Consider the following 23,270-nt stretch of genomic DNA (forward strand, 5'->3'; position numbering starts at 1 on the left):
TCTTGGTTGTGAGCCGATCCATGATCCGGCTCCCTGAAAAGAGCCGAAATTCCCACCACTACGCTAAATGTGGTTGATGGCCAGCAGAGCCGTGATTGGGTCACATTATCGACTTCAGAGTGTGCCAAACTACATTAAACCGCCTTCGCGGGCCATTATTAAAGTATTTCAAATTCAAGTTAATATCATTAAATCTGTTTTTTTACCCATGGCTAAACTACCTGTACCATTGTGACTTTCTGAAACACGAAAACACGTCTAATGCATATAATGTCAATAAAGCCACGCATTTGTGTTGTGTGTTTTTCTGGCATCATCATTTTATACAATAAAAGTGTAAAGAAACCACATTGCATCAAGAGGGCCAACAATGTATTCGACTTTTGGGTACAACATAACAGATGGTTAGTTATGTTATCGTTATTACCACCAATAACAATATAATATCAGCCGTAGCTATCAGTTTGTTTCGACCGCTTCCTTCCTTTTACTTTGAAATTTAAAAAAAGGAAGTGCCACTGTGTCAGTGATGCGCAGACGCGAGATTTTGGGGAAAAGCTAACTTAAGCTAGCCGAACAAGTGTTGGCAGCCTGGACGACAGTTCTCTCACGTTGGGATGGCCATTTAAGGTTGGTTATTTACACTATTTATCACATATTTGCCGTGCTTATCAGATAGCGTGTGTAATTTAACAAGCTACGCATGTATCGTGAAACATGTTATGGAATCTTAAAGGTCCAACTGCAGATCCTCAAACCTAGCAACAACCTTATTGCGGTAGCGTGTTTTTACTTAATAAACGTATGACTATTTTGATATCCATACCTCAGTTTGTGTACTTTTAATTCATGTTCTACGTGTTGTGCTAGCCAGGTTAGGTCCGTTGAAAGTAGTGCCTCTGGGTTGTGTAGTAAACAGACTGTGGTACCGCGGAAGATGATATGTCACGCCTTCCTAAATGTGAGCCACAATATTGTTGGTCAAGTGTCTTCATTATAATGTGGTTTGTCCATTGACTTAAAATAAAGCATACACCGCCACTGCTGTTATTGTGACAATGTGGGCTATTGGTAACTTAATCATTGCATTAAGCTAACCACCATCATTAATAACCGTACAGAGACTCAGCCACCATGGTGTATTCACTGGTGACTCCGAATAAGTCAGTTCATTAGGGATAGTTTAGCCTTTTAGTTGCAGCCTATATCACACCCAATCTACAAGGTGGCTGTCTTGTTGATGTCTTGTAAATGTGAGATCTCCTAGTGGCGTCCGTTCACTGACCCTTGTGTTTTTCCCCCCTCCTGTGTAGGTGGAAAACACACTGTTGAAACACATTTTAGTCTTCAGTGCATGGACGCAAAGCCAATGCGCAGGTATGTAATACAATTGTGAAGTGATTCCAATTGTATTACAATTTGAATCCCTCCTGCCTTTCTCTCCTCATCATTCCAAGCCTGTTGGTTAATTTGGATCAGAGAATTATGTATATCCTTTTAGACATGGTGGAAGCCTGCATGCCTCACCAGGTCTGTCACTTCCGACTAGTCAACCCCGATTGCTTGTTCATGTCAAAGCCCCCTGCTACTCTTTTCACCCCGCTTAACAGCTGTTGTTGTTTCAGCCTAAGGCACTCTGTCTTGGTTTTTGTTGTATTTTTATTAGTCAATTGAAGTGTGTGTGTGTGTGTGTGTGTGTGTGTGTGTGTGTGTGTGTGTGTGTGTGTGTGTGTGTGTGTGCGCTCACCTACGGCTGAAGATGAGGAACTCATTATTTTACAGTTAAAACCTATGCTTGTTGGCTCACACTTCTTGTTGGCATAAGGGCTCCTCAGTCAGTTACACACACACACACACACACACGCTGTAATCTATCAAACAGAAGTTGAGGGGGGGTGGTTGGGCTGCAGACAGGTGGTGCACTAGCTTTTGAAGTTGAATCTGAGCAAGTTGCCAGTATAAATCAACCCGTTTGATTCATTGTACTGAAACTGAACTTAAACCTAAAGGGAAAATGAAACCAGTACAAATTCAGTGCTACCCTTTGAAATATTCTCAGGGTAGGCACGGAGGGGAATCCTCCCCTTATGTAGATAAGGTTACACCGGCTCTTCTGGCACCCTGACGTAGCCGTAGAGCTATACTTGGGACTATACTTTATACCGCAGTGCAACCAAGGTATGAGTCTGACAAATCAGACTTAATGTCTGAAGACTGTTGGCCATTTCAGTTTCTTTTGCTTCATATTAATTCAACCAAATTTGTTGCTGGAGGAAGGGATCTGTTAGCCATGTACACCATCCACTGTAGGAAGACATTCAAATCCCCTTTTGAAAGCTTCATCCAATTGCGGGAATTGGTTTTCTTTGTTCAAATAGCTCCATAACCAAACAGGAAATGAGGCGTAACTTCGCCCCATGTAGTTTCTAATTTCGGGCCCAGGCTTTGCCGTCCCCCACCAGAATAACTGCTATAACGTAGTTGGACGGCTAGAGCCCGGATTGGCAAGGTATAGGTCTCTGGCAGTATTGCATCTGGCTATGCTCTCAGTTAGCTTATCGGTGCCCGAATTGACACTACAGGCAGCTTGGCCTTCACAATGTAATGCAGAAAAATGCTGCCCCTATCCTTGTTTACACTCCTATCCACATGATGGCATTCATCATGCATGGAAGAGCTCAGGTACATATGGACAGTGGAGGAGGAACGGGCGTCTATCTGGCACTCGCCCACATTGCCATTTAACTGGCCACTCCTCTTCTCCCCCACAGGGCTACTAGCGCACGCCAGGACGCCACGGGAATGGACATCACCAGCCGCTGCACCCTGGGGGACCCCAACAAGCTCCCGGAGGGGGTCCCCCAGCCCGCACGCATGCCCTACGTTTCGGACAAGCACCCGCGGCAGACCCTGGAGGTGATCAACCTGCTGCGGAAGCACCGAGAGCTCTGCGACGTGGTGCTGGTGGTGGGCTCCAAGAAGATCTACGCCCACCGGGTCATCCTGTCCGCCTGCAGCCCCTACTTCAGGTACAAGCCTCTGACACATGCCCTCCTCTCCGGTCCCGCCGGGAGAGCACGGCATCCACACTGCCGTGGTTAAGGGGTTTGCTGCTCACTAGGGCCCCCCTGCTGAGAGGATATGTACTAATGGTACGCTTGGATGGAAGTATGTCTAATTTTATAGCTGGGCATCATGCCATCAGAGTACTAGTAATGCACTAGATTTAATGCGATCGGAAACTTAACTGTCTGCGTCGCAGGGCCATGTTTACCGGAGAGCTGGCGGAGAGCCGGCAGACGGAGGTGGTGATCCGAGACATCGACGAGAGGGCCATGGAGCTGCTCATCGACTTTGCCTACACCTCACAGGTAACCAGAGCCTGGATTTTAGAGTTATAAAATAGCCCTCCTTGTCATTAACGCTGGATGACCCCTTGTTATGTACTAACCCTGGATGGCTCCTCACAGTATTACGAATTCCGCTGGTCAACCCCATTGCAGCAGGTTACACCCCCCTGACAGTGCGGCATGAACCCCTTCCCCCCCCCTCCCCCAAACAGGTGACGGTGGAGGAGGGCAACGTGCAGACCCTGCTGCCTGCCGCCTGCCTCCTCCAGCTGGCAGAGATCCAGGAGGCCTGCTGCGAGTTCCTCAAGAGGCAGCTGGACCCCTCCAACTGCCTGGGCATCCGGGCCTTCGCCGACACGCACTCCTGCCGGGAGCTGCTGCGCATCGCAGACAAGTTCACCCAGCACAACTTCCAGGAGGTAACCACTACGTTTGAACTCGTATATTAAACCTCCTCTGAGGTCGTTTTGAGTCCTCTATTGAAAGGGACCGTATTGGGATACGAGCGCAGCTTATTTTGATCCAGTTGGTGTTTGTTTGTTTTATGCATGTACTCGTCTTTTTCTAGGCCTTGGGTCATATACGCGTGTTGCCTAGTCGCCTAGTCCGTTGGGGCTGTTGCGTTTGGGGACATGTACAGCTGATTCCTTAACCTTCAGCAAACAATAACAATGTTTATTATGGTTGGTTGTTGGTTGTTTAGACTGCAAAGTATATAAAATAACACATTACACCATGTTTTATTGTAGTATTAGCATTATCCTCAATATTGGCCTTTGAATAAACTGGTGGTGTGTAACCACCACTTCTTGAGTGCAAATACCTCTAGAAATGTCCCCTCTGACTTGCCGTCCGCCCCCGCTGGACAGGTGATGGAGAGCGAGGAGTTCATGCTGCTGCCCGCCAACCAGCTGATCGACATAATCTCAAGTGACGAGCTGAATGTACGCAGTGAGGAGCAGGTGTTCAATGCCGTGATGGCCTGGGTCAAATACAGCATCCAGGAGCGCCGACCCCAGCTGCCACAGGTAAGCTAAGGCTACAGCCATGGCTACCGCTAGCCAGGGCTACCGCTAGCTAGGGCTACCGCTAGCTAGGGCTACCGCTAGCCGTAGATACAGCTAGCCGGAGCTACCACTGGATGGACTTTCTGCTAGCTGAAGCGAAGGGACAACATGTATAACATGTTAATACATGTTATACATGTCCCTTCGCTTCATTTCAGCTGTGTCCATGGAAGAAGGAATGCTTTGATTCAGCCCCTTCCTATAGGAAAAGGATCCACTGCCAAAAAAACGTGTCTTGGCTTCTTTTAGAGCATTACTGCATGCTAACTTCCCAGTGGATGCTAACCCAACCAACATTTGGTTGCATAAGGCGTTCATTTACTCTTTGACTTTCGGTAGTTTCTGTAATAGCTGATGTATCCATGTGTTCAGGGTTGTATTACAATGTATGTACTTTTCAGATGTCATTAAGAAACGGGGGTCGGGGTAAGGGCATCTTGCTCAGGGCTACAGGTGGCAGGGCATTGGGGTTTGAACCCAGGATCTAGTGGGATAAGCACTTTACTCTCCTGTCCTCCCCCCCCCAGGTGCTGCAACATGTACGACTGCCCCTGCTCAGCCCCAAGTTCCTGGTGGGCACCGTGGGCTCGGACCCCCTCATCAAGAGCGACGAGGAGTGCCGGTGAGTCCCCTTTCGTGTGTGTGTGTGTGTGTGTGTGTGTGTGTGTGTGTGTGTGTGTGTGTGTGTGTGTGTGTGTGTGTGGGCAAGTCTATTCTTATAGCACCCTTCAAACACTTATTGAAAACCTATTGAATCACATTTTAAAGACGTTTGACAGAATATCAAAAAAATTAAAGACAATTGTCTCAAAGTGTAAAGTATAACTCTCAAAAGGTTAAATGATAAATATTCCAGTGTAAACATCCATTTTTATAGCAATGTAAAACCTGAGGCAAACAGAAAAACCGGGAGTCCTTGACTGAACTGTAACTATAAGGTGGGGGGCGGTCATGCCTAGCACACTCAAACCTAGGGTCTGTCATTAAGGTCCTCTACCGTTTGAAGTCATTCCACAGAGCTCTGTTGTAACTCAGCTGGTCCCTCTGGCCGGTGATTACATCACCGGCAGTATCGCCAACCGTGGTGGCGCCTAGATTCACTGTGGGGAAGGATGGTCTTCTCCTCTCCTCTTTGTCTATCAATTATCACACACTCTGTGAGTGTCTTGTCTTGTCCTGTTGTTTTGTGTTGAGGACCACAATGGAAATAAGTGTTGGAAATTGTGTTTTTATCCTCAATTGTATTTTCATTTGTGTAAGGCATTTGTTTGATACAATTTAATAAAGCAAATCAAAATCAAATTGTTTAATAAAATAATAAGAACTGCTGTACCAAAAAACATACCGAACCGTGACTTAAAATCAAGGTACTTACCGAATCATGACTTTTGTGTATCGTTACACCCCTACTCGTCACCATAGCAACGAGGTGCCAGCAGCCCCTCTGGCTCATTCTTAAAGGGTTGTGCGTACCAATAAAGGTTGTACGGACTCTTATCTGCTGACTCTGAGAGGAGAACCTTTAAAGAGTCTGATCTCACCGTAATCATGGTGGGTCTAGACAGACCCCTCCCCCCCCATGTGAACGAGTAAAGCTCAGCCTTTGCTGTAGTTTATCTATAGCCCTCCCTTATATATTTACGTTCTACCTTATATCCGATGTCCCGTGCGGGCGGCCATGTCGAGAATAGCGCCGGTGCTCAGCGTCTCATCAGCAGAATGTATTCTTACGACGCGCCGTGTGTTGGTTTACAGGGACCTGGTGGACGAGGCTAAAAACTACCTGCTGCTGCCCCAGGAGAGGCCCCTGATGCAGGGCCCCAGGACCAGACCCCGCAAACCCATCCGCTGTGGGGAGGTGCTGTTCGCAGGTCGGTACCGGGCCGCCACTGGAGTCTCATACGACTGCAGTACACGTTGATCATTGATCATTTATCATGTCATAATGAATAATGTCACCTCATAAGGTGAGCATACAAATAATATCATATTGTTCACCTCTCTCCCTCTCGCTCTCCTGCAGTGGGGGGCTGGTGCAGTGGTGACGCCATCTCCAGTGTGGAGCGCTACGACCCCCAGACCAACGAGTGGCGCATGGTGGCGTCGATGAGCAAGCGGCGCTGCGGCGTGGGCGTCAGCGTGCTGGACGACCTGCTCTACGCCGTGGGCGGCCACGACGGCTCGTCTTACCTCAACTCTGTGGAGAGGTCGGCCGTCTCTGCCTTTCTCTGATCACGATAACAATTTCCTTCCGCCCTGTCGAGGCGTATAGTGAAATATATGGTTATTTTCAGTTTACATATTTATGTCTTTTTTAAAAAAAATGTATGACCACCCCCACGGTGAACCTCAATGTCTGGGCTTGTCTTACGATTGCGGTCCTCGTGTCTCCTGTCCAGATACGACCCCAAGACCAACCAGTGGAGCAGCGACGTGGCCCCCACCAGCACCTGCCGCACCAGCGTGGGCGTGGCCGTGCTGGGGGGGTACCTGTACGCCGTGGGCGGGCAGGACGGCGTCTCCTGCCTCAACATCGTGGAAAGGTGACCACTGACGGCACTGTGGAGGGAGGGCTGGGGGAGGCCAGTGATTTGTTTTTCATACCGTCTGCTGCTGCTGATCTTTTCCCCTCACTACAACACATGAATTCTCCCTGCCACCCGTAGATAGTTTAGAACTTCCATCCAGATCCCTGCCCTCCCCCCCCCCCCGCAGTACCCTGCCCCACCCTGCCCCGCCCTCCCATGGGTACGCTGATTTTTTGTTTCCTGATGTGTTCCAGGTACGACCCGAAGGAGAACAAGTGGACGCGCGTGGCCTCCATGAGCACGCGGCGGCTGGGCGTGGCCGTGGCCGTGCTGGGGGGCTTCCTCTATGCTGTGGGGGGGTCTGACGGCACGTCGCCCCTGAACACAGGTAGCACACTGCACGGCCCCACCCAGACCCGGGCGGGCCTTCGCCTTATTTTTTTTATGTTAAAGGTGAAGGAAATAGATGGACTGAAATGACTTGAGACTGCAATGGATTTCACGGAAAAACTCAATTTTTGAATACTTAATACGCACCGTGGTAACCCTTAATAGCATCATTAGAACTTAAGTAAGGCGATGGATTTATGGAGGGAGGGTGGGTGGGTGGGTAGAGAGGATGTTGGCTCGTGTAGGCTCCATGTTGGTGGTGTCCTGAATGCGTCCCCCCCCCCCCCCCCCCGGTATGCTGCAGTGGAGCGCTACAACCCCCAGGAGAACCGCTGGCACACGGTGTCGCCCATGGGCACCCGGAGGAAGCACCTGGGCTGCGCCGTCTACCAGGACATGATCTACTCGGTGGGGGGCCGCGACGACACCACCGAGCTGAGCAGCGCCGAGCGCTACAACCCCCGCACCAACCAGTGGTCCCCCGTGGTCGCCATGACGTCCCGGCGCAGCGGGGTCAGTCACCCTCCTCGTGTGTGTGTGTGTGTGTGTGTGTGTGTGTGTGTGTGTGTGTGTGTGTGTGTGTGTGTGTGTGTGTGTGTGTGTGTGTGTGTGTGTGTGTGTGTGTGTGTGTGTGTGTGTGTGTGTGATTTTGTGTGTCTATACGTCATTGTGTTTCTATGCAAGTTTGGGTCACTGTGTATTTATTATTGAGTTTCACAGTAAATACCATGACTGTTGTAACTAACCCTGGGCCTCTGGCAGTAGGCCAGACAGGCCGCCCTGTCTTGTTACTTGAACCACTTCTTCTGCCCCGTCCACATGGACACGGGAAGCAGCCCCTGGCCTAACCTCCCTCCTTCCTCCACACTCTTCCCCCTCCCCCAGGTGGGCCTGGCGGTGGTGAACGGCCAGCTGATGGCGGTGGGCGGGTTCGACGGGACCACGTACCTGAAGACCATCGAGGTGTACGACCCGGACGCTAACACGTGGAGGTAGGGAGCGCCTCACCTCCCACCTGCTCATTAATGACGAGTAGCCAAAACAACTGACCGCGAGTCGCCTCGGTTAGAAGTGTCTGCTAAACACATAAATGGTCAATGTACCATTTGATTTTTGAGGTTTGGACGGCGTGGGTGAATGTGTGTGGTGTCCCGGGTGCTGACCCTGCTCTGTCCTCTCCCTCCCAGGCTCTACGGAGGCATGAACTACCGGCGGCTCGGAGGCGGCGTGGGCGTCATCAAAATGACACACTGTGAATCACACATATGGTAGCCTGGCTCCACCGCCACCACCGTCCCCTGCTACTGTCCCGCCTACCCCCTACCTCCAAGACCACCACCACCCCAAGCCACCCCCTCCCCCCCCTACCAACACAACCAACCCCTTACCACCACAATACCAACACCATCCAAAGCCACGCCCTACCACTACCAACCCCCTACCACCACCTCAAGCCACGGCAACCCCATCACCAACACACAACCCCCTACCACCACCACGCCCACCTCTGGCCGTGGAATGGACGGACAGACAGACGCCTCTTTTCACCAAACTCTGTGCCTCCAACAGAGACGTCTGGCTCCACGTGTGCCGGAGGGAGGAAGAGGATGGGGGTGACCTCATGACGTGTGGATGCTCGCGGTAGCAGACGTTGCCACGGAGGAAAGCATTTTTTCTTCTTCAGTGGTGTGTGTGGAGCACGTTACTGGACTGCTTTCAGCTGCTTTTAAAGCACTCCGTTTTCTTTTTCTCCATTTTTATGTTTTCCCCCATAAAAAACCAAGCAGGTGGGCGCAAGGGTCACCTGCTTGCAACTCCACTCCTTCGAAGCCTATTGGTTGAGAAGATTTGGGCCCGATTTAAGGAATGTAAGGAAAGTCACCGGGTCCCAACCAAGTTGTTTATTTTTCAAGATGGACGCCAGTGAAAAGGACCTTTTTTGGATGGTGGAGAAACATGGAGTTACTATTTAGGCGATTTAAGGAGGAGCCAGAGTAAACATGAGCACACAGCAGAGTGTGTATGTGTGTGACTGGGGTTGGGGGGGGGGGGCATCGCTGGATGAACAGTATGCTGTCTGTGTGTTGCTAGCACTCCCCTTGGTTCCGCCACACAGAAGCACCCCCAAGCTTCTCTACAGATTCTGTATACTGTATAACACATCTCACACTGAACCCTCATTGAAATTCAAAATCGTACATAAATATCGTCACTTTTCTTCACGTTTTTCGGGACGCCAGGTTCAGGTTGTGCAGCATAGCAAGTACAGAGTCATCAGATTATGGAGGGCAGTTTCCCCATTCACCCATTCCCCGACGAATCACAGCGAGAGAATGGCCATCATTAAGGTAAGGGAGAGGAAGTGTGAAAAAGAGAACATGAAAAAAAAGCAGCATGATCTTATCAGGACTTCACTCCCCCTACCTCACGTGTCCTGATTGGCTGCGCCCCATACAGCGGTGCAACTAAGGACACCTAGGGGGTCGGAGGTGGGTGGGTGGGTGGGCGGGAGGGAGGGCGGAGGGGAAACTCAATCCATTAGCATTAGAAGGAATGCGAAGTTCAGTTTTTTTTTTCCCCCAGTTTGTCCTGCTCCCATATTCTAACCATGAGACTGAAGGATTGTTTGAACTCTGATCAAACACTTATGAGTTCTTACAGAGCAGGAGTGGGGTGTTTTGTGACTTCATTCATCGGTCGGTTCCCCATGTTTTCGTCCCTATGTAGTCGGAAACATGGCGACGCACACCACGGTGCCATAAACGGAAAGCTACTAGGATGCAGCTTTTTTCAGCGTACAGAGACTGAACCCTGGCGGCTCTCACGCCACACACTCACTCCCTCACACACTCGTCCTCTCTTCCAATCCACATCCCTCCACCAGACACAGACACACACACGCACACTGTTTCAGAGCGGTTGGAGATTAGTGGTGGAGGTGGCCGGTCCTGTTGCATTAGCGAACAGAGCCGCCGAACATTAGATGCACTGTGACTGGTAGTTGTTGTTTTTTTATATTTTATTTAAGCTTTTAATTCTTTTCTATTAGAACAAAGCCTATACGTCTTGAACACAACACATCTCCATCTACTATTGTTTTGGATCCCTGGATTTTAACCCGGTATCATCAACACTCAATTTCAATTCTGGCCCGTGGTATTGAAAGATGAGGTTTTCTGTGTGAAACACACATTTTGATTCTTTTTTTAACACAGTTCTGCTCGTTTCTGCACTTTAATATGACTTTTGTTTGGAACAATGCATTGCTATAATCGCAGTCCATCAGGCTAGCCAATAACGTTTGATTGTTTCAATGCATCCAATGAAACTCCTAGAATTTGAGCGCTGCAGGAAGATGCATCTTTTAGATGTCCCTGCATTTAGTTTAGTTTGATCGTTTGTTACACAGGGAGTGTGTAAGGGCGTGTTCATGTAGCACAACCATTTAAATGTTAATGCTAATATCATTTATAAGAGTTCAAATAAAAGTTGAACTCAAGGTTAATGCTTTTTCTGGGGTCAACATTCAATTCAGTTGAATTGGTTTGATTTCATGCAAACATTTTGGCACTAGTAAAACCAGTGTTCTGATTGGTATGCACCATAGGATATAAACTACGTATCTGGTTACCATCCCTTGCAGTAAGTACCTGGTTAATCGCTGCCACTGTTCACAGAAAGTATCATTCATGTTACAGAGATGCACGTTTCAATGTAAAAGTGGCAACGTAGGAAGCGTGTGTCTTGTTTGCGGCTTACATTTGAGTTCCGAGTGTCGTGAGCTTTACAGATGGTACTTTCATTTAACTTCACCACCTGAATGGATTCAAGAGCTGTCAATATAAAGAGATTCATATTTGATTTGACCATTTCTTGGTGTGTAACGAATTCTGTATAGAAAACGGTATAAATGAGATCTTATCTAGAGATTTTAATCTTATTGCATCTATAGCTCGACGCAAACACAATGCCTTCTGTGAAGACAGGAACTCAAAGTAGCCCTGGCGTAGCTTCAGCCCAGCGCGGCCGTCTCCTAATGCAAACCACTTGTACACGGTGTCCGGTCGTGACTCGATGGCCAGGTTGTGGCATGTGAACTGTTCTTCAGCTGTGAGCACGGCCACAGCGCAGGATTCTTTATTCGATGGACTAATGAAAACAGAACATTTCTTCTTTAAAGCGGTTCTTTGTTTCTGATCGTTTTGTTGAAAAGGAATATTAAGGATTGTGCTGCACAACCTCCATCAGTGGACTTCAGTACATAATAAAACATGAGAAAACCTGTTGTGGTCCTGTATTTATTATATAAGTATTTAATACAGCTGTATAAAATGTCACCAGGCCAAACTGTTTTTAGCGATCAGTGGATTGGTACCTAATGGGCACATAATTTATCCTGAATCCAAAACGATTTGTACAAGTATGTCCCCAAAGTGGCAAAATTGGTCAAACAAAAAGACAAACATTCGAATGTTGGGGGGGGGGGAAAAATAAAATTTCAAAATAAGTCCATGTTAAAAATGTAAAAGCGCTTTCATCCAGAGATGCAAACAATCCATATAGTGGTCAGCTCTGAAGAACCAACTTGGTCTTGAATGGTAATGGTTTTAGACAGTCAGATGGGCATTTTGAAGAGTGCACACTCTGTCAGTAGTGTGAGGGTGGTGATCATGTAGCTACTGTTGGAGATCTGGGGGGAGAAAACATGAGTATTATTACAGTGCACTTGTATTTAGAACCATCCCGCAGGTATTTACTATTTGAGGGCAACTGAGGACTTTTTCAGTTAATCATTTAATGCTGTTCATTTCAAAAGGGCCATCAAAAGTAACCAGGTCCCAATGCGTTCCCTTGATTTGACAAGCAGCCGAGTGTGTAATCATTTATAATCTTCTTAAATGGGCGTAAAACAACCTAAATGTTAGCATGTCTGAGGCTATAGTATGCGTTTTTGTTTTTTACTCAACAAATCCCAGTTGATACATTTTTAATAAATCCCATAAAAGTTAAAGACAAGATTTAAGACATGTCTCGGATCAACAAACAAACCCTTACAACTGCAACAACAAAGCACAATGCCTCACCTTGATCCTGCCGCCGTGCTTTGCTGAGCCCAGCGCCGTGGACACCTGGGTCAGCCGCCCAGCTGACAGCTCCACTCTGAAGTGTCTGTAGAAGTGGCTCTTCAGGCCCTTAAAGAAGCACGCCACCTCCTCCAGACCAACACTGCCGTCCTCCTCCTCCTCCACCCTCTCCCCCGGCTGCCGAATGCTCCTCCACAGCTCCCACGCATCCTGCGGGTTCACCGTGTAGGTGACCTCCAGGGGAGGCTCCACCGGCAGGCTCCACACCAGCTTCAGCTGCTTGATGCTGGACCGGGCGTGGCAGTCGGTCCACAGCGCCGCCAGCCACTGCAGGTTCACAGAGTTGATCTCCAGCGGGCCGAAGCGGCAATCGAACGTCCGTTGGAACCAGGCCTTGACCAGCGCCGTGAGCCCCTCTGTGCCGGCGCTGCAGAAGAGCGGCAGGCACACAAAGTCCTCTGGCAGGGTGCGCAGGTAGTCGGGGTCGCCGCCCACGCACGTCAGCCAGCCACTCCACAGCACCTTTTGAGGGTCGTCGGGCGCCGCCAACGGGGGCTTGGAGTGGATCTGTGGAGCAGGAGCGCGGGGCATGAGGGACGGTGAGGTGGAGACTTCAGTCAAGCCCAACTTTTTGTATTGGCCCTCAGCCCGGGACTTGAACTGATCTTAAAAGGTGCAGTGTGTATAATTATGTGGCATCTAGCTCAACAGAGTTGGCCGAAATGGCATTATATTCTTAATGTCCTCATCGTCATCCGCTTATCCGGGGTCGGGTCGCGGGGGCAGCAGCTCAAGCAGGGGGCCCCAGACTTCCCTTTCCCGGGCCTCATTGACCAGCTCTGACGGGGGGATCCCGAGGCGTTCCCAGGCCAGTGTTGAGATATAATCTCTCCACCTAGTCCTGGGTCTTCCCCGGGGTCTCCTCCCCACTGGTCGTGCCTGAAACACCTCCCAAGGGAGGCGTCCAGTGGGCATCCTTACCAGATGCCCGAACCACCTCAACTGACTCCTTTCTAAGCAGAGGAGCAGCGGCTCTAATCCGAGTTCCTCCCGGATGACTGAACTTCTCACCCTATCCCTAAGGGAGAAGCCAGCCACCCTCCTGAGAAAACTCATCTCGGCCGCTTGTATCCGTGATCTCGTCCTTTCGGTCATCACCCATCCCTCATGACCATAGGTGAGGATAGGAACGAAGATCGACCGGTAGATCGAGAGCTTTGCCTTGCGGCTCAGCTCTCTTTTCGTCACAACGGTGCGGTAAAGCGAACGCAATACCGCCCCCGCTGCTCCGATTCTCCAGCCAATCTCACGCTCCATCGTACCCTCACTCGCGAACAAGACCCCGAGGTACTTGAACTCCTTCATTCTTAATGTGTATGTCTTAAATAGTGTATAATGCCATAAAAATAACAATTGTTGTGTTAGCTACATAGGTCTAGCTACATGTTTCTACAGTAACCCAGAGCTGACAAACTGCTCTGGAGTTTTTATAAAACCCAAGGACAATGTGGAACAATTAACCATCATAATCTAACTTGTAAGCCATGACCTATAGTTTTAAAGACTAAACACAATATATAAATCTATCAAGGAACCTCTTCACGTGAAAACTCGATGCTGTCGTAGACTATGACATCATTTTGGAAAACTACAGGCCATGGTGGCGTCTCCTCTTTCGTTGGAAAGGGAGGTGACCCCGCACATCATCAGCTACCTGGATGAAGACGGTGTCGGCTTCCTCCTCAGTCTGCGCCATTCCGGCCACCAGCGTGAAGGTCACCTTGAGGGTGCTCTCCAGGCCCACCTCTGCCGCCACGCCCTGCTGCCGCTCGGACACCAGGAACGCGGCCAGCTGCCGAGAGTAGCTCTTTAGGTGCCCGTGGTGGAAGCGGTAAAGTGGAGTGACGTAGGACAGCTGCCACTCCCTCACCAGCAGGGCCAGCTGCTCCGGGTTCACCTCCTGTAGGAGGCGGGGTTTAGGGCACAAGAGGGGAGGAGTTATTTAATGGTGGAACGAAAAGGAAAGAGAGCAATGTAAAGTCACACAATACCACTATTAGGAAGTGTTGACAAAGATTGAATGCTATTGTATGATTCATTCAACATGATGTACTACTATAGAATAGCATGTCCCCCATGGAGATGATCTAGCATTCAAAATAAGCAAAGTAGTAGTGGTTGTAGTAGTGTTAGTTTCTCACAGCGACACTGCGACGTTTGGGAGCGAGTCTGCTGATGGTCAGCCTCCGCTTGGTGAAGCCTGGTGTGTAGCCAAGGTGTGACATCGTCCCAACATAGCTGCGGTAGGACTGTCTGTAGCTCTTACTTCTTCTTTGGACGACGACACTGCTGACAGGCGTCCTCGCCACGCTGTAAACATCCACAACGCAAGCTGTGAGCACAGTTTCTCCGGGTGTTTCAAGAAAATATTATACACACCTTTTTGGCCAAATCGAATGATAAAAGGCCTTCATAGCATTGCTAGCAATGTAACCATGATCGCAAATGATAATACAGAACATCTCCAAAGGCAAACCTTTATGCCTAGTTACATGTCAGGTGAGATAATATATTGTGCATTTTTACTTTTGGAAATCAGAACGCCGACGTTTGTTAATAAATTATAATTATTTACGACAGGTAACCTGAAAGTATGTGAATGTTGTTCTGATTGTGCTGGTGGTTGATGAGGCTTGCATACGCTACTAGTACGATATGAAAGTATAATCGTCTGATGAATGGGAATCATGCAAACCAGAAACGGTGTATGTTAGGGAAAAACGAGCACTACAGACTGTGTTTTTGAATCGGCATATCATAAATACCTGGTATGTCGGTCCATGTCCTAAACAACAACCTCCGAAAAAACAAAACAAAATTTAAACGTCGCGCTTTCCCATAGTTCAATGCGGCATGTTAGCCGATCGCCGATTCATTCAACAACCATTCGAAATTCTGATTTATACACACAGACAAAACGGCAATATCCCCAAAATATTGGCGCATATTCGAAAAATATTTTGTGACACATTTTTTTTTATAAATTAGTTTGTCAGTTGTCAGTTGTCGGTTGTGTAACCGCTAAGCGAGCCATTGTATCACGGTTTGACTACTTCTGTCGAGCCGAACATTAACGTCATATCCATGCGCCCCTCTGGTCGTAAATACGCTAACTGTTAAAGAGAAAGATAGACGTGTCCCTGTGAAATACACAATACAAATACAATATACATCTGTTCATGCTCGTTTGTAATGACGAATTATGCCAAGGTAATGCAACAGCAATACCTTGGTTACAATCTCACATGTGGATGCTTTAATAAAGCGAACATTGAAAATAACCGGTAAAGAAAACACTTATTCTCGTATATCATCTCTTCATATAAGTACATTAATGGAAAAAATAATCCTTAATATCGGAGTATTTATCTGTAAACAGTGCGCTCATGTATTGGCATTAACATGTTAGTGGCTTGATGACACAAATTATAGCTTGTCAATAGACGTCTAGAATGACGACCAGAATGACAACACTTCTGCAACGGACGCGGATCCTCTTCAGAGCGCACACATGTCATCGCAAAGCAATTGCGACCTCAGTTCAAGGGTATCTACCGATGAAAACCATCATTAAAAAGTGTTATCTCTCAACCAACCACAACCGACCTGCATCTTCCTCCCACACGGGTATGTGACTAGAGATTATCTTGTTCACTGGTTGGAATCATTGCTGTCAATTCTATTTTTGACACAATTCAATACTAAATAAAGGTGATTTGTTTTAAGGTCCGTGTAGTGTGTCACTGAGGAGTCACACCTGTGGAGAGCTTCGGCCTGAACATGCTGGGGAGAAGGTGTCCCTCTACGGCTGGGTCCAGTACCTAAGGTGTCAAGACAGTACAATTAACCGTTCAACCTTTGTCTCACTGGAGTGGACGACTCTCAACATGGGCCCTTGTGTGGGACATTCTAGAATAAGCCTAATCGTTTAAATGGTGTTCTCTGCAGGCAGGATGTGTTTGTTATCCTGCGAGACTACAGCGGCCTGACTCAAGTTGTGATATCTAAGGAAGACGTATGAACCTTCACATATTGCACCACATATTGCATTCTCTCTCTATTAATATATATTTTTGTGGAATCCAATAGTGAATACGTAGAAGAAGAATGACACCTTTTACAATAACAATACAAGTTCTTGCCTCTCTTTCCTCCATTTAAAGGGCAGTTTGAAAGCGACCCTAGGTGACCTCACAGTCGAGTCCGTCGTCAAGGTTACGGGAACAGTCCGACAGAGACCAGAAGGCCAGGAGAACACTGTGAGTGTGTTCGTATGTTGTTGGTTTATGTGACTGTGAAAGAGTGTGGATCCAACTGGCTGGTCTGTCTGGTGGATCCGTTCTCACGTACACATGGTTTCACAGGTCATTCTAATTCCATTCGATGTGAGACTATAGACTCTTTCCTATATCCATAGGAAAGAGAGATACCGTTATCTATACAGATGTCATTTTATAAACATATCATCGAGAAGGATCATCTTTCTTTGACATTTTCAATTTGGAGTCAATTATTTTATTGTTATGAACATTTAGAACTATCATACTGTAATCCATCCTATAACACATGGTTTGGCTGCGTTTGTTCTAGACCATGCCGACGGGGGACATCGAGGTCCTAGCTGAGAACCTGGAGGTGCTGAACACATGCCGAAAGCTGCCTTTTGAAATCAAAGATTTTGTTAAGGTGGGTGGACACTCCCTGTAAGATGTCCATTATTGAATGTATAAAGCATACGCTCCAATATTGAATGTAAAATAGTATGCTCCAATATTGAATTTGTAAAGCATACACTCCAATATTGAGTTTATAAAGCATATGTTTGAATATTGAATCTATAAAGCATACATTAAATATTGGAGCAACTAGAAAAATGCCTTGCTGTCTCCGCCTCATCTGTATGACTAAATACTGAATGACTAAATGTAATATGAACACACAAGACTAGCTATTTTTCTTTGATTTTCGAAATGTTCAGCTGTGTCATAATAATCTATCCTCTATCTCATAAACCACTGGGAACAATGAAGAAAAAGCTTAATGCAACTATTTGGAATGAACGTTATGATCCTGCATATCAAATGGATCCGGAGACTGCATCACACAGTGGTGCTGTTGGGTTTATGTTGGGGCAGAAGTCCGAGGCCCTGCGCATGCAGTATCGCTACCTGGACCTGCGCTCCACCCAGATGCAGCAGAACCTGCGTCTCCGGTCCCAGCTGAGCATGAGGATGAGGGAGTACCTCTGTCATCAGCACGGTATATTCACGTTAGCCACGCTCAGTCCAACATCCACCTCATTCTAGTCAAGATGTAAACGTTATATGTACTGGTTAGAATTTGTACATAATGAAAAATATTAAAATTACTTTCTATGATCTTCATGCGTTCACTAATGCAATCTATTGCCATGATGTGGTTTTAATATTTTGATTCCTCTTTAGGTTTTGTGGACGTTGAGACTCCTACTTTGTTCAAAAGGACCCCAGGGGTAGGTCCTCTAAAGTTCTCATTGTTGCCGCTGTATTGTAGATTGTTTTGTAGCTCATGGATAATCTATTAATGACAGACAAATGTAGTGATTGGTGATTTTAAGCTTAGGCTCTCTGGCAGTAGATGTCTGACAATCATTTATATAATATTTTAATTGTAGAATGAAACTGAAATGATACTGTTAAGATGAGTCATGGAATTCAAATTCAGATTCATTCAACTTTATTCTCCTCTACTCTACAGTTTGACAGAAAGTGGTTCACATCAAAAAACACAATATCCACCTGACATAAAAGAAGATCAAAGTGCAATGTGTTTAAGTGCATCTCTCTCTCTTTTTCTCTCTTTTTCTGTCTCTCTTTTTTTCTCTCTCTCTCAGGGAGCTAAGGAGTTTTTGGTTCCGTCCAGAGAACCCGGTCGGTTTTACTCCCTCCCTCAGAGTCCCCAGCAGTTCAAGCAGCTGTTAATGGTGGCTGGGGTGGACAGGTGACCACTTTAACACCCTTTCTCTCTCATATCTTGGTACAAACGGCTGCATGCAAAACAAGTCAATACGCGTCCACATTTGTTGAGTGCTCTTGATGCCTGCTTGATGTCAACGTTTTACAGAAACCTTATCTGTAGTGTGTAGCTATATTGGTCTATCTCTTACCCCAATCTCTCTCTCTCTCTCTCTCTCTCTCTCTCTTTATCTATCTATCTTCCTCCCCTTGAAAACCTGCAGGTACTTCCAGTTTGCTCGCTGCTACAGGGACGAGGGGTCCAAACCAGACCGACAGCCTGAGTTCACACAGGTAGATTGGAGCTGAGATAGTGGGCGGGGCTGATAGAGCGGAAAGAGGGTGGGTCAAATCTGGGAAGTGGTTCCTTTCTAACAGGAAGCAGGAACTTATGCTGTTCAGAAGGGGAGTGCACAATGTTCAAATTAAGAAAAGTAGTGTCAGTGAAACATTCAATTGTCAAGTGAAGCATGTACCGACTTGTGCAGCTAATCATTGTGTCATATCAGGAAATTTCAACCAATACATTCGTCATGCTCCAAGATCTTACAACTCATGTGGTAACCTACACAGACTAAACCCCCCTCTGTGTGTGTCCCAGGTGGACATAGAGATGTCCTTCGTGGAGCAGGCGGGGGTTATGGAGTTAGTGGAGGGGCTGCTGCGGTACTCGTGGCCCCCAGAGCTGGGTGGGCTCAGCCAGCCTTTCCCCTGCATCACCTACTCAGAGGCCATGAGGGACTACGGCTCAGACAAGCCCGACACCAGGTTCCACATGAAGGTCTGGGAGTGTGTGTGCGTGTGTATGTGTATTTGTGTGAGAATTACCTTGATAATTATTTATCAATCCAAAATGGGAATTTGAGGAATTTTGATAAATTTAAAATAAGTAGAATAATAATGTGTGTGCTTTTTATAAAATATGCATTGTGAACTTCAAAAATGCACGCAGCCTGTGTGTGGGTGTTTGCGCGTGTGTGCATGTGTGCCTGTGCATGTGCATGTGTGTGTGTGTGTGTGCTATTTGACGATATTTAATCTCCTTCCAGCTGGTTGACATCAGTGAGGTGTTTGTGAACACGGAGATAGAATTCCTCAAGTCAGCTCTGGGCCAATCAGAAGGCTCCATCCAGGCCATCTGTGTCCCTGACGGAGGGGTATGGAAACAATGTTTGTAACTTGCAGTAAACTCCATGTACCCAGTGAATCACCGTAATATAGTCTCATGTAGTCATTAAAGTGTATGAATTAGTAATGTCTTGTCTAAACACGTATCTCTACTCTCAACAGAGACTTTTCAAATCCAAAGACTTGGAAGCACTCAAAGAGACGGCCAGGAGTGTGTTTGGACAGGTACGTCACACCCTTAAATCTAAGGAAGTAAGAATAAACGACAGAAACAAAGAGGGAGAATGTTGGGCGTACTGCCATCGACTATTAACGATGCAGAAAAAAAACAGATGACAGATATCGTTTGTTCTCAAGTTATAATATCAGTTGAAGCTTTTATAATGCCTGCAGAATTAGACACTCCATAGAAATATCCCCATATTGTTTAAACACATGTTGGTTCAATGTGTATAACGGGCTAGTATCAGTGGGAGTGTAAATGTAATATTGTTACTACAGTACACACTGGCCATAATACTCCTTCCTCTACGTGTCTCTCACCTTGGTGGTGTGTCCGTCCGGTTGGGGTTCGTCTGAAGGAGCTGAGCGTGATGGCAGTGAGGCCAGAGGGCACCCTGAAGAGCCCCCTCAGTAAACATCTGTCCCCCTCCGACACCGAGGCTCTCCTGGGGAAGACGGGGGCCCAGCCAGGGGACCTGCTGCTGGTCTCGGCCTGTAGCCTCCACACCGTGGTAGGTCACCAGGGCTGGGGGCTCCGCTGGTTCTTCTGGTGCTGGGGTCAGCTGTAGAGCCAGGAGGAGAGAGTTGAGGTGCTGGGTTCAGCTGTAGAACCAGGAGGAGAGGTGCTGGGGGTCAGCTGTAGAACCAGGAGGAGAGGTGCTGGGGGTCAGCTGCTGAACCAGGAGGAGAGGTGCTGGGGTCAGCTGCAGAACCAGGAGGAGAGGTGCTGGGGTCGGCTGTAGAGCCAGGAGGAGAGAGGAGACGTGCTGGGGTCAGCTGTAGAACCAGGAGGAGGGAGGTGACGGGGAGCACATGAAAATGTTTGTTTAAGGTGTTGTTATCTTTAATTAAATAACAAACCAGTACTTGTGTTGACTCTGCCTCTCTCTCCCGCCCTCTAGCGGCCCATGCTGGGTAAACTGAGGCTGCAGTGCGCTGAGCTCCTGGAGGCCCGAGGCGTCGCCCTGAGGGACCCGACAGCGTTCCACTTCCTGTGGGTCGTGGACTTCCCGCTCTTCCTGCCCAAGGAAGGAGAACCAGGGTCTCTGGAGTCGGCCCACCACCCCTTCACAGCCCCTGTGGCCCAGGACGCTCACCTGGTCTACACGGACCCCCTGCAGGTGAGGCCGACGCTGTGTGTGTGTGTGTGTGTGCGCGCGCGTGCGTGCGTGCGTGCGTGCGTGCGTGCGTGTGTGTGTGTGTGTGTGTGTGTGTGTGTTAACTTTACTGTACCCCAGCATGACATGTCTATTTTTTAAGTGTGGTGGAGGTGATTGACTCCCATATGAAAGGTCACAGGTTTGATCCCCGATGCCCCCAGTGTGAAGTCTGAAGAGACTAGTGAGTGTCAGGTCCTAATGGTACCGATGTCCCCCCCAGGTGCGCGGGCAGCACTATGACCTGGTGCTGAACGGCTGTGAGGTCGGAGGGGGGTCCATACGCATCCACAAGGCCGCTGAGCAGCTCCATGTGCTGAAGAACATTCTAAAGGTCGGCCCCTGAACAGAACAGAAGCAGCATGCTTTCACTTTCACATAGCTTCATTTAGATACCTTTATGGCGCATTTCCACCACAGGGTGCGGGTCGCTTCAGTCTGCAAAGGTGTGGCACGGGTCGTGTTTCCACCGCCAAAAGTGGGCGTGAGCCATATTGAGCTGTCCGGCTTAAACCCCGCCCAAACCGTAAGGGTAGCGTAACTGAGCTGAGCTATACCGCACCCTCACTACTGAGCTGAGGCGTGCTGGATCCGAAGCGTACCGGCCGGTGGAATTGCACCATTAGCTTCATTTATCAAAAGTAAGCTTAATTTAGCTGGGCTTCAGGTCAAGGCTATAAGCATGCCGCACCAAACTTTGCCAATCCGGATATGAACAGTTTTTATAAAAAAATGTTGTATTGTTTATCAAAGCTAAATTTATATATATTTAAAAAACTATCGATATTATCATGCACTTCCGATTCTAATAATTTTGTATATAGATATACTATGATTTAAGTACTTATTTGTTTAAATACTGCCCTACTGTTATAAATATTATGTCATAATATCTATCTCTACTGTGTTCTTCTTCAGGAAGATGTTTCTCTTCTCTCGCACCTGCTGGAAGCACTGGACTCCGGAGCGCCCCCGCATGGAGGCATTGCGCTAGGTCAGGTTCAGCTCATTTACTAATGGCCTAGGAATCGATTGCCTACATTGCAGCTACATTCAATACAACTTAAAACCAAATGCAGTTCTGGAATATGCATATGTTTTATTTGGCAAAACACATCATATATTGTTATTAACAATGCTAGGGTTATAGTGTTTAACTCCTAACCAACGTTCTGGGTTCCAGAACGTGGGAACCCAGTTATTTTAAACAACTATTATCTCTGTATTCTCGATACATAGTACCAGCCCCACTTTTCTGCACCTTTTTGGGTTCTTATTATTTAATTATATTACCTTATCATTTATTCAGGTTTGGACCGACTCATCTCCCTCATGGTCGGGGCCCCCAGCATCCGTGACGTCATCGCCTTCCCCAAGTCCTTCCGGGGTCACGACCTCATGAGCCAGGCCCCGGACTATGTCTCGGAAGAGGACCTGAAGCCATACCACATCTCCGTCACCTGGCCCCCTGCCAAGACAGAGGCGAAATTAGCTGAAAATAAATAATCCAAAGATTACCTAGATCCCAGACTACTTCCAGGAGGAAGCGTTCCTCAGAGGGAAAGAGAAGAAGAAAAAGATGGAAAACTTTGGAAGAATGGGGTGATGGACTAACTGGAATGATGTGTATTCCATGCGTCCCAAAGTTCCTAATTGAACGCATAACATTAGGAACGCTAGGGTGCAGAGAAGAGGAACTACAATGTGGTATTAATTGTGTTCAAAGATACAAACTCACAATAATAAATAACATTGACTGTTCTAAATGCGCGGCAAAATGGAAAAGATCATAGAACACTCTGACTAGCAGTGAAGATGGTGGATATGTTTGTGTGAGATGGACCCTTCAGCAAGATACTGTTGATGAATCAATGTGATTCACACAAAATAATTACACTTTGTTTGTATGAATCACGATGAAGAATAAATGTGTTCATAATTTTATTAGCATCAGTGATGATTGATTGATTGATTAGATTATAATTATTATAATAATTAGTATTATAAATATCTAAATATAGCCATGCAAACATTGCATGGCAGGCTATTGTGTATTTTAAAAACAAAATGTAAATTCAACAAAATTACACAAATATACCTTTTGATATATATTGAAGATGTGTGAAGGGGAGTACCATAGAGTAGAGTACCATACCGTGGACGGTTGAAATTGATGACAATACATGTACGAAAATTGTCAAAAATATAAACCATTGACTTAACATTTATATTTTAAATCTATAGGACTCTATTAATATTTAAATAATTTGAATATAAACTAATACAAAAAA

General features: G+C 47.1%; 3 protein-coding genes across 5 annotated transcripts; 2 read left to right on the plus strand and 1 right to left on the minus strand.

The window, feature by feature from the left end:
- Positions 1-551: 551 nt before the first annotated feature.
- On the plus strand, positions 552-11,600 carry klhl20 (kelch-like family member 20). 2 transcript variants are annotated; one of them, XM_084480851.1, is made up of 14 exons: positions 573-630; positions 1,314-1,377; positions 2,772-3,029; positions 3,263-3,371; positions 3,563-3,769; positions 4,220-4,378; positions 4,945-5,039; positions 6,173-6,288; positions 6,441-6,624; positions 6,817-6,960; positions 7,200-7,333; positions 7,640-7,848; positions 8,221-8,327; positions 8,523-11,600. In XM_084480851.1, exons 2-14 carry the CDS (start codon positions 1,355-1,357, stop codon positions 8,605-8,607), a joined length of 1,830 nt encoding a protein of 609 aa, XP_084336977.1. In that variant the 5' UTR covers positions 573-630; positions 1,314-1,354; the 3' UTR covers positions 8,608-11,600. The 2 variants fall into 2 exon arrangements, with proteins under 2 accessions (XP_084336978.1, XP_084336977.1); XM_084480852.1 differs by lacking the exon at positions 1,314-1,377 and having other exon boundaries at positions 552-630.
- Positions 11,601-11,682: 82 nt separating this feature from the next.
- On the minus strand, positions 11,683-15,297 carry cenpl (centromere protein L). The gene is made up of 5 exons (XM_084480722.1): positions 15,245-15,297; positions 14,621-14,789; positions 14,134-14,379; positions 12,420-12,986; positions 11,683-12,025 (listed from the first exon to the last, which is right to left on the minus strand). Exons 1-5 carry the CDS (start codon positions 15,259-15,261, stop codon positions 11,951-11,953), a joined length of 1,074 nt encoding a protein of 357 aa, XP_084336848.1. The 5' UTR covers positions 15,262-15,297; the 3' UTR covers positions 11,683-11,950.
- Positions 15,298-15,683: 386 nt separating this feature from the next.
- dars2 (aspartyl-tRNA synthetase 2, mitochondrial) lies at positions 15,684-22,895 on the plus strand. 2 transcript variants are annotated; one of them, XM_084481031.1, is made up of 18 exons: positions 15,684-15,763; positions 15,912-16,106; positions 16,206-16,305; positions 16,428-16,494; positions 16,643-16,738; positions 17,070-17,165; positions 17,615-17,738; positions 17,924-17,970; positions 18,352-18,458; positions 18,697-18,766; positions 19,074-19,253; positions 19,522-19,629; positions 19,763-19,825; positions 20,182-20,334; positions 20,725-20,943; positions 21,203-21,313; positions 21,898-21,973; positions 22,289-22,895. In XM_084481031.1, exons 2-18 carry the CDS (start codon positions 15,932-15,934, stop codon positions 22,483-22,485), a joined length of 1,989 nt encoding a protein of 662 aa, XP_084337157.1. In that variant the 5' UTR covers positions 15,684-15,763; positions 15,912-15,931; the 3' UTR covers positions 22,486-22,895. The 2 variants fall into 2 exon arrangements, with proteins under 2 accessions (XP_084337157.1, XP_084337158.1); XM_084481032.1 differs by having other exon boundaries at positions 15,706-16,106.
- The last annotated feature ends 375 nt before the right edge of the window (positions 22,896-23,270 follow it).

The sequence above is a fragment of the Micromesistius poutassou genome (assembly GCF_964030765.1).
Source record: "Micromesistius poutassou genome assembly, chromosome: 16".
In the NCBI taxonomy this organism is placed as follows: domain Eukaryota; kingdom Metazoa; phylum Chordata; class Actinopteri; order Gadiformes; family Gadidae; genus Micromesistius; species Micromesistius poutassou.